The sequence below is a fragment of the Oncorhynchus kisutch genome, linkage group LG6 (assembly GCF_002021735.2).
Source record: "Oncorhynchus kisutch isolate 150728-3 linkage group LG6, Okis_V2, whole genome shotgun sequence".
Lineage (NCBI taxonomy): Eukaryota > Metazoa > Chordata > Actinopteri > Salmoniformes > Salmonidae > Oncorhynchus > Oncorhynchus kisutch.
The window spans coordinates 79,318,720-79,329,537 of NC_034179.2; the positions used below are offsets into that span (position 1 = coordinate 79,318,720).

Sequence of the window (10,818 nt, forward strand, 5' to 3'; positions counted from 1 at the left end):
TACATAAGTATTCTACCCTTTACTCAGTACTTTGTTGAAGCACCTTTGGCAACGATTACAGCATCAAATCTTCTTAGGTAAAACGCTACAAGCTTGGCACATCTGTATTTGGGGAGTTTCTCCCATTCTTCTCTGAAGATCCTGTCAAGCTCTGTCAGGTTGGATGGGGAGCATTGCTGCACAGCTATTTTCAGGTCTCTCCAGAGATGTTCGATCGGGTTCAAGTCCGGGGCTTTGGCTGAGCCACTCAAGGACATTCAGAGATTTGTCCTGAAGCCACTCTTGCATTGTCTTGGCTGTGTGCATAGAGTCATTGTCCTGTTGGAAGGTAAACCTTCACCCAAGTCTGAGGTCCTGAGCTCTCTGGAGTAGGTTTTCATCATGGATCTCTCTGTACTTTGCTCTGTTTATCTTTGCCTCGATCCCGATTAGACTCCCAGTCCCTGTCGCTGAAAAACAACTCCACAGCATGATGCTGCCACCACCATGCTTCACCGTATAAATGGTGCCAGGTTTCCTCCAGACATGGCGCTTGGCATTCAGGATAAAGAGTTCAATCTTGGTTCCATCAGACCAGATAATCTTGTTTCTCATTGTCTGAGAGTCTTTAGGTGCCTTTTGGAAAACTCCAAGCGGGCTGACATGTGCCTTTTACTGAGGAGTGGATTCCGTCTGGCCACTCTACCATAAAGGCCTGATTGGTGGAGTGCTGCTTGTCCTTCTAGAAGGTTCTCCCATCTGCACAAAGGAACAATAGAGCACTGTCAGAGTGAGCTTTGGGTTCTTGTTCACCTCCCTGACCAAGGTCCTTCTCCCCCGATTGTTCAGTTTGGCTGGGCGGCCAGCTCTAGGAAGAGTCTTGGTGGTTCCAAACTTCTTCCATTTAAGAATGATGGAGGCCACTGTGTTCTTGGGGACCTTCAATGCTGCAGACCTTTTTTGGTACCCTACCCCAGATCTGTACCTCAACACAATCCTGTCTCTGAGTTCTACGGACAATTCCTTCGACCTCATGTCCTCAGGTTTTTGCTCTGACATGCACTGTCAACTGTGGGACCTTGTATAGACAGGCGTGTGCCATTCCAAATCATGTCCAATCAATTGAATTTACCAAAGGTGGACTCTAATCAAGTTGTAGAAACATCTCAAGGATGATCAATGGAAGCAGGATGCACCTGAGCTCAATTTCGATTCTCATAGCAAAGGGTCTGAATGCTTATGTAGATAAGGTATTTCTGTTTTGTAGATTTAATACATTTGCAAAAATGTATAAAAACCTTTTCACTTTGTCATTATGGGGTATTGTGTGTAGATTGCTAATGTTTTTATTTATTTAATCCATTTTAGAAAACAGCTGTAACAAAACATTTTTGGGGAAAAGTCAAGGGTTCTGAATACTTTCCGAGGGCACTGTATATGTATATTTTGTTTTTTGATTTAGTTGAGAACACTTTTTTTCACAACACAAATTATTACACTACACAAATACATATTTTGAGGATTTAAAGAAAGTACATCAAACTTTTTAATAAATGTGATATTTTCTATTTGTTCAAAAATCTCAATTGGGCTGTTGGTTCTCTTTGGAGAACAGAGCTACACTGTCATTTTCTATGATCTAGCGCCATCTCCTGTCAATGGAAACGCATTGTCACAAACCCTACGTTTGCCTGAGTAAAATTCGAGAGAAGTTTATTTTGTGATGTGATGCAAGTCATTCTTATACAGGGGATTAAATATTCAATATCTCAGATGTTGTTCATGTTTGATTAATGAAAATGTCTAAAACTTGTATGAATTCAAAAAATCTGTGGCCTATGCATATTTATTTTGTGTGTCTATGTCCTTAGGTGGCTGTTTACTAAACTCATATGCATCAAGTTTAGTTTCCCAATAATTCACTTTTTGTTACAGTTTATCTTGTTTGAGCTGATGATTGATGATAGCAATAAAGACTGTAGTTGTGCTGAGGTTTGTTGGGTATTCCCCAGCTTTGTCCAGCTGTGACTCTGCCAAATTCATTGGTGTCTAATCTCTGCCCCTTCCCTATTTCCCAGACAGACCTCAACTCAGCTCCCTGTCAGCATTACTGTGATTGGCTGCTCGCTATTCTGACCTCTCACTTCACCTCAAGGAGGGCCGGGGGCTGGTTCAGAATCTGACATGAACAATCAGGTCTGGTCAGAACACCAGCCCTACAGGGCCCAACAATGGACTGTGGATTTCGCGGTTGAGTGGCAAAAAGGGCTGACTGGTACTAAGAGGAAAGTACTCAGGGAACTGGCCCTGATCCTATCCTCCATCACTCTCTCTCTCTCTTTGTCAGACTGGAGTGATCTCGCTGATTGGTCTGTTGTTTTTTCCTTGTCTGCCTTCCCAAAACTTGGTAGAGAGTGCTAGGTACACAAGAGTTTTGCCCTTGGTGTAAGCTACATGTATGGTACCATTTCTAATCTGTGATCGATTCATTTTTGTAGTCATTTTTACCATATGACGGCAACAAGTTATGATGATGGAGGATTATACAATCGTAACTGGTTATGATTGAATGAATTAGCACCCCTGCGATAGGGTCTTGGAACTTGGATGCACCCTTTGGACATCCAGGAGGGTGTGCGTCTGTGAAGGAATGTACTTTTGTTAATAAGACAGAAAATGAAAAAAAGAGAAACAAAAAGTTTGGCCCCTTTGGACGCTCTATTAGTGTGGCTGAGTGGTTTCCTGAGACTCTTGACAAAAGCAACTGTAAAGCAAAAAAAAAGGCTTCCTCATCTCTTGAGTTCTGTCCCCACTCCAGAGCTGGATGTCTGCTTTTTTGTTTATCATTTTTTTTTTGACAACTCTTTCTCAGAACTGGGTCAAACACTCCAAAATGTCTTATCTTCAATGCCACTCAGAGTTTACTCTCTGCTCCTCATTGCCTTTCTCTGCAAAGTTTAGGATGAACAATTCATGTACAATTTTTTGGGACAAAAAAACCCCAGATTTTTTATTTCCAGAGTTCACTTCCAAAAGTTGTCGCAAAGCCCCATTGTCTGCAAGGTATTGAGTTAAATACCCTACTCAAATTAATATAAATATATATTGTATTATTATACCAACTCAATCTGCTTGAACATTTAGATAATGTCTATTTATGCTGCATGTCAAAACCGTTCCATTCAACACATTTACTCAATTTCCATTTTCCATTTAAACTCATCTGATGGGATAAAGATCAATCTGATTTGTAAAAAATAAATAAAATACTAAAACCTATGTCCTTCCAACTCCCTTGGATTTACTTGCGTGACGAACAAACCTGAGTGAGACTGATTAAAAATGAAGCACTATAGCAACAACCAAGCCAATAGAAGAACGGGAAGCTGTTTACAATGGGTGTACCGTTTCTATGGTTGCCGGACAAACCTCCTGCACCAGGTATTAAACTGCCCCCGGAGAGATCCTTAGCCGCTGCCACCGTTATAAAGACCTGTTTTTGAGACGTTGAATTGAACAAGCGCGCATCAGAGCGCCAAAGACATCTTGAGGTATTTTTTCATACATTTTCAACAGGTGCAAATCCTCAAGGCTAAAACGAGATTAATAATTTATCAATTGGCCATTTGGATTGTAAGGTATTTTCTCAGCAGTATATCAGATCAAGGTAAGTTTGCCATGTTTTTACATTATATTTATTTTAAAAATTAAAACATATTAGAATGAAGTAGGTTATCATTAAATTGTAGCAAATTATTATTGATATCTTGCCATAAAAATACAAAGCTGTTAATTGTAACTATTGTAAGGCTTTGTTGTAAAGTTAAATTACCAGCTAGCTATAAGCATCTTCATATAAAAAAAAAATAATTGAAACACTTTAATTAAATAATCTCAAATGTTATCTGATTTGGTACAATTCATTAATTTGTCTATAGCCTACTCTATTTGATCACGTTGAGTCGTTTATCATAAATTCACTCGACATATATGAGTTTATAACAGTGCCTTTGTCTCAGCCTTTTTGTGGAGAGTCCCGTTTTATGGCTATAAACTATTATGTGTAGATAGTAGCGCAGTCTAGCCTACCTATCACTTTTCGCAAAGGTTCTATGACCTCCAGACAGTCAACATCGGAACGAGTGAGAATAAACATAGCAGGTCTTTCGCACATCATTTCATGAATAACAGTCTTTATTCTGGGATTACAAACCCATGCACTCCTTTTGTTAAGCAGTTTCTAATCAAATATCAACATTTGAAAGATCTCAACTACATGCAGCTATTGTTCCTACAATTTGTTTCTCTACAAGTCACTGAATAGAACGTGCCATTACCACAGAGATAAACTATTTCAATTTATCCCCTGACATGGCTCAAAGGGCTCTGTTTTCAAATAGGGCTATCATTGTCCTTTTCAGCTTTGTTCATGTCGGGTGTATATTTTCTCCTTGTCAGGCTGTTGTCTGGTGGTATAGGGGTGAGCTTTAGCCATCGGAGCGGAGGGAGGACCATGCTGTCTTTAAGCTGTGCAGACCCCTGGCCTGAGGGCTCGGTGGGGCTGGAGGAGGAAGTGGTGACTGCCGCTGCTCATTCTGAGGAGCTGGACCTGGACGGCAGCTCAGCCTCAGCAGGCTCCAGCAGCACTGGGGGCTCTGACAACCTGGATGACAGCCTGACCAGCCTGCAGTGGCTGCAGGAGTTCTCTATTGTCAATGCCAATGGGCCTCAACAGGCTCCTCTCTCCACTCACCAACAGCCTCACTTCTTCGGCCATCAGCAGCTGGGCTCCGAGGCTCCCGCTTCCCCTCTGGCTGGTGACCCTGCATCCATAGGGATGCCCCTCACCCCAGGCAAGCCCACAGCAGCAGCCTATTGTAGGATGCAGTCCCTGTCAGCTCTCCCTAGCCTGGTGGCCCATGGTCACTGCCCCGATGAGGTGGACTACAAGACAAACCCTCATATCAAACCCCCTTACTCCTACGCCACACTCATCTGTATGGCCATGCAGGCCAGCAAGAAGACCAAGATCACCCTCTCCTGCATCTACAAGTGGATCACTGACAACTTCTGCTACTTCCGCCATGCTGACCCCACCTGGCAGGTAAATGTTGCTAAAGTCACACCCACACACACACTTGAAAATGGCTCTAATAGGATGCTTTAGACTAGGTCCTGTGAGAGGCTCTCAGTCACGTTCGTAACTTGACTATGTCTCGAGCAGCCAGATAGTGAGAGACAGAGAGAGAGAGTCCTCTTCAGCATCTGCGACAGAGGGCTCTGTGTGTTTTGGAGTGGGGCCAAGATGCAGCTGGGGTTTTCTTTAACAGGAACGAGTAAGAACACAGTTCTTTCCAAATTCTGTATATTGAGAGCTCTGGGCCGTCTGCCACATTCTGAACAAGCATTAGCAGCTATGGTTTATGGGAATTAAGGGCTCTCATGGTACAAAGATGGCAGCAAATACTCCCGTAATTTACAAAGATTGTAGCAAATACTGCCTTGGACTTCCCCTTACTTGGCAGTGGGCATCTTGCTTAAGAAGACTTCATCCCCCACAACACACATTTTAGTGTGTGTGTGTTTTTAAACCCATTACATTATTTTTCAGAAATAGCTCCCAGGTTTTCTGCTTGAGCAACGAGAGGCAATGGGGGAGTATGGGGAAGGGCAGTATGGCATCAAAAGTGAAGATTCCCCATCAAAGGGAATACATTCTCTGGAAAAAGTTTAATTTTCTGGATAAATGATTAATTAAGCCGTTAGCCATACTCCCCAGGTCCAGAAGTTATACTAATTTCCTGAGCATTCTGTTATTGTAAGCCAGTGCATGGGGCAGATAATATTTAACAAAGGTCAGCAGGTCACTAGTTGGGGGGGGGGGGGGGGGGGGGGGGGTAGTGTTGAGCACCTTGTAAGGCTGAATGCAAGGGTACACAAGCTAATATATTTGATGGAGCAGGACTGAATGTGTACTGCCATGTCAATCCTGTCCCCCTCATGCGCTATTTCAGAACTCCATCCGGCACAACCTGTCTCTGAACAAGTGTTTCATCAAGGTTCCGCGGCAGAAGGATGAGCCAGGGAAGGGGGGCTTCTGGAAGATTGATCCCCAGTACGCAGAGCGCCTCCTCAACGGGGCCTACAAGAAGAGGCGGATGCCCCCTGTCCAGATCAACCCTGCCCTGCAGAACAGGCTTAGGGCCAACCCCCAGCCCCTGCCCAGGGGCCTCTGTAACTCCACAGGCAGCCAGAGTGGGCTATGTGTCAATCCAGAGGCTCAGCAGCTCCTCAGAGAGTTTGAAGAGGCCACTGGAGCCGACCAGAACTGGGACCCCTGTCTGGCCGAAGGCACCATGCTGGGGGCATGGCCCATAAGAAAGGGAGGCCCTGGACACAAGAGGAAACACCCACTGGGCTCCAGGACTGCCATGGTCAAAGTCCCCCGGCACTCCAGCTCTCCTTTGCTGTCTTTGGAGGAGTATAGGGAACTGGGCTCCCTGAAGGGGAACTTTGACTGGGACGCCCTCCTGGATTCTGCACTGAGTGGGGAGCTGAGTCTGGACGGAGGAGGTCCACTGAGCCCCATCCCCCAGGAGGAGGACCTGATGGTGCGGGGCACCCACATCTGCCCCCTTGAGGCCCCAGCGGGGACAGCAGGCAGCAGCCACGTGCTGGCGGAGACCCAGAGGAGCAGCGGAGCAGACTTTGAGGAGACGTTCCTGGCCACAGCATTCCTGCAGAGCCCCTGGCCAGAGGAAGAGGAGCAGGGATCTACCAACTTCCTGTGCAGCTCCACAGTCAACCTGGAGCAGCTCTTTGACCTGGGAGATTCCCTCGGTGGTGACCTCAGCAGTAAGATAGAGTATCTTCTCTAAAGACATGTTCACCAATTCTTTGGCCTTCAAGACTCTTTGACTATACTGTGATGATGACACTACTAGATTATTGTTTAAAAAAAGAGGCACCACATGAACTAAATGGACCTTTTACACATGCATGTGTTTAAGATTTCTAGATGATGTTTTTTGAAATTGGTACAATAATGGATGACATCATTAATGCCTACAGAGCAAAAATGCCACAATGAACTGCAGTATTCCAAACGATTACTGGACAAAAACTATATCAAACCTACTGTTGGGACCATGACATTGGATAATAGACATTATCAATAAGACTTTGCTCACAGAGAAACAAAATATTCCTGTCTCAGGACAGGAAAACCACCAATATGTCTTTGTTTACATTCTGAATATATATGTGGTATTGAATGGATTGCAGGTTGACGTGGATAGAGGAATTGTCATGCAGGCAGAAGGTGAGCAACAGAACATTGGAATCAACATTTTAGAAATGTAATTTTTTTTTAGCATTAGATGAAATTACAAAGTAAGACTTTACAGTGACTGTACTCTTTGAAAGTTATGGACAGTTTCGAGATGCAAGGCCAATAGCTAATGATGAGTTGAGGTGTTGTACCTGACAGTGATGCAACGTTTTAGCTGCTTAAGAATAGGTGGTTTAGCATGCTGAATATTTCATAAAGGTTTAGATGAATCCACCTCACAGGGAATACTATTATTTGTTGTGAAGATCTCTTATTATTGTTTAGGAATTAAAATGATCACAATGCTGATGCATACTAAAATCCCAGAGAAGGTTATGGAATGTATGCATCAGACTTCAGGAATTTCGGTCCTGTACTGAATTTTCTACTGAAATGCTGAATGTCTGACTTTTAACGCTCTGTGGATACATTTGGATGAAATTCTGAAACTAGTGTCTATTTAATATCAATATACAATATCTGTAACTGAAGTGAAAGGAATACTATGATGATCAATGAAGAGATATTTGCCAAATTACTACTAATTACTACTTTTTAGACTTAAAATTGTTTTATGTGTGGGGTTTTCTATAATGACTACTTTCTGAATGCATTCTTTGAATAATGATCTTTTCACTTTAACTAAATGTATGCAGAACCATTTTAAACGGGTTGTTTTTAGCAAGCTTAGGATTGTCATATTATCAGCAGAGTGTAAATTTATATTTAATAATCATTAATTCAACTAATTTCAGTGAGTTAACCAGTTACAGAGAGCAGTAGAGGACAGATCTGGATGTCATAAAGACAAGTTCATTCCAATGCAGAATAGCTCAAGGCAAGCTTCTCCTTTGCAATGGTTTCAGTGGCTTGTCAATGAATACCCGACCTTCAGGTTAGATGTGCAAAGAACAACACTTGGAAACAGAAAACCGGCAGTGTTTTCACCAAGGAAAGCTGATGGAGGCCTTTTGGTCAACAGGAGACAATGCAAAAATGATGACATAAACAAGCAGGAATTACATGAACAAATGTTGAGTTATGAGATACTCTCTTGTTTTGTTTCAAGTCGACCTTTACCTGGAAATTTCTTTGTCTTTCCTCTGGTCTTACTAAACCCAATCACATGGTTTCAAGACATGAGTGAGTGAGTCTTAAAGGTTGATTTATGGCACAAAAAAACGTAAAACATGGGGTGTACCTTTGGTGGTTCGTCGAAGTGTCATTCTGGTCATGCATGCCGCGACCGACGTAGTTTGTTAGCTAAGATAGCCACTTTAGCTAGCCAGTGACTCCTCCAGTGTGTTGATGTCATTTCACATGAGTTGTGTTTGGAAAGAAGCTGTAGAGATCGGTAAGAAATGGCCCTTCTGTAGCCAAATATCTTATTCATAAATTGTTGTTTGTGTTTTTAAGCATTAAATGACCTAGTATAATGGTGCATTGATCAGTTATACAGTTTAAAGCCGCTATTTTTGTGTTTTTGCCCAAAGTCGACCTTTAACATGTATATTAAAATGTGCTAATAGTCGTTATCTTGCAGAATAACTACTCCTGGTTTATTAGTTTTGTAAATCCACCATGAAGTCTGAAAGTGCAATCAATGTACAGTGATACTTGGTCTATTTTACATTATATTGAAGGGTAGTAATGCAGTTTACTTAGTCAGACCCAGTTCATGGTTTAATGTGTGGTACGGTATGAATACATTCTGATGGAAGGAAATTCCTCCTTTAAAAGTGAATTAACTACTATATTTTGTCAGTTGTGTATTAGCTCTTCCAAAACACTTGTCATCCAAGTTGACCCTATTGGCATCATACCTCAAGATTTTTTTTTTTTTATGAAGATATGCATTCATGTGTGCATTCATACTCTGTTTATTTTTCTGTTTTTCCTTGACAATAAAAAAAACCTTCAAACTTGAATGAGTTGACATTAATTTTTGTACATCTGGGTGCGGTGCTTTTGAAGATTTCTAGCTGTCTTTTCATCTTTTTCTCCCTGTCTCTATTTTGTCTCTGTACATTCCTGATTCCACCCCATTAGTGTGTCTTCTGTGTGTGTGTGTCGGTGTGATTTACGCTTGCCTTTTCCTGCTCATCTCTTTTCGGGGGTGACTGTGCTCAGGCAGTGGATTGGGGTCTTTCTCTGGCTTTTGTCTGTGCTCAGTCAGACACTTGTCCCCCCTGGGCTCTGCTCTGTGCTCCTCTCACTGGGTCAGTGTGGGGTCTAACAGGAACAAGTGTCCCACACCTCCATATATCCCTATCCTGTCTGTTCTGGACCACACCGTCTCTCTCTACTTGTGAAGATTAGCTAAGTACCATGTTCAGGGAACTTTATGAATATTTCCCTGTGGCGTTTTCAAATGAAGCCCGGTGTATAGCTAGCGTGTCATGGTGTAAAAGACTGGGACTGTCTTTACCACACGAATGTCTCATGTGGTAATCAGGAAAAAGTTGGAGCACGTAGGTGAGAAATCCTATACATCTGTATGGTGGACTGGACACCCAACCCTCCACGGGAAGGGTACGGTTCTCCATCTCCATCCGTGGTGCTCTCTGCTTGGGAAAGGAGAGCTGACAGTCTGAGTTAGCCTTCTCCCCCAGCCCAGCTCCACAGAGGCCCCCTGGACAGCAGTTATTACATGGTACAGTTGTCTGTCCAGGTGGAGTGCAGGGTTCATAATTATAATGTGACAGGCTGGTTAGATGAGAGGCTGTTGGTAACATGATGCAGCTATTCTTCCCCAACCCTGCTGATGGCTGCAGGTAAGGAGAGCTCCCTGGTGAAACGCTAACCCTCCCTGCCACTCGCTCGCTTGTCCCAACCCAGGAACGCTCCAAACTGAAAGTGCAAAAAGGCAACAACAGGAAAATGTGAATACCCAGTTATACATTATTCTGTCAAGGGACAGCAAAGCCAGACGTATCTTAGAGGTGTAAAAAGATACATGTGCAAAGCTTCCATTTGTTTTAGGTGATAAGCAAAAATGTAGTGAAAAACAAGTAGGAAAAGGAGAAGATCTTTTTTTAAATAAAAAAGAAACATTCAGCTAGTTTAACAAGAGGACCCGACCCAGGAGGTCACAAACTGAAGAACATATCAGCCACTAGAACGAGGGCACCAGGGCGTTGCCTTCACAATGTTTTTCTCCTCGTTGCCCCCACAACTCCATTGGTATTCAACCAGGCTGTGTACTGCAAAGGAGGGAGCGAGCCGCTGATGGCTTGGGCAGCTCTACTCGTGAGTTCAGCTTATCCATCGGCTCCAGAAAAGAGAGAAAAAGGGAAAAGTGTTAAGAAGAGAGGGGGAATACATCTTTTTTATCACACGGCCAATGAAAGGCTGGTCTCCGGGGTAACTGCTGGTGCCATTGTTATGTAGACTGGAGGGAGAATGGGAGAGTGTATGTTACTGGTCCCTGCAAGGCCCAGGGAGGGGTTGATTAGGGTTGTGGACGGATGGCGTGGAAAGAGAGGGAGGTGGACAGCCCGCTCAGATTT

General features: G+C 43.2%; 1 protein-coding gene across 1 annotated transcript; it reads left to right on the forward strand.

The window, feature by feature from the left end:
- Positions 1-3,426: 3,426 nt before the first annotated feature.
- Positions 3,427-9,237, forward strand: LOC109898683 (forkhead box protein J1-A). Its single transcript, XM_020493761.2, has 3 exons — positions 3,427-3,646; positions 4,438-5,083; positions 5,994-9,237. Exons 2-3 carry the CDS (start codon positions 4,493-4,495, stop codon positions 6,855-6,857), a joined length of 1,455 nt encoding a protein of 484 aa, XP_020349350.2. The 5' UTR covers positions 3,427-3,646; positions 4,438-4,492; the 3' UTR covers positions 6,858-9,237.
- Positions 9,238-10,818: the final 1,581 nt, after the last annotated feature.

Bases quoted from the DNA above. Each gene is read 5' to 3' on its own strand.
- LOC109898683 (XM_020493761.2), top strand. From the start codon at position 4,493: ATGCTGTCTTTAAGCTGTGCAGACCCCTGGCCTGAGGGCTCGGTGGGG. The intron at 5,084-5,993 runs GTAAATGTTGCT...GCGCTATTTCAG, and splicing joins ATGCTGACCCCACCTGGCAG to AACTCCATCCGGCACAACCT.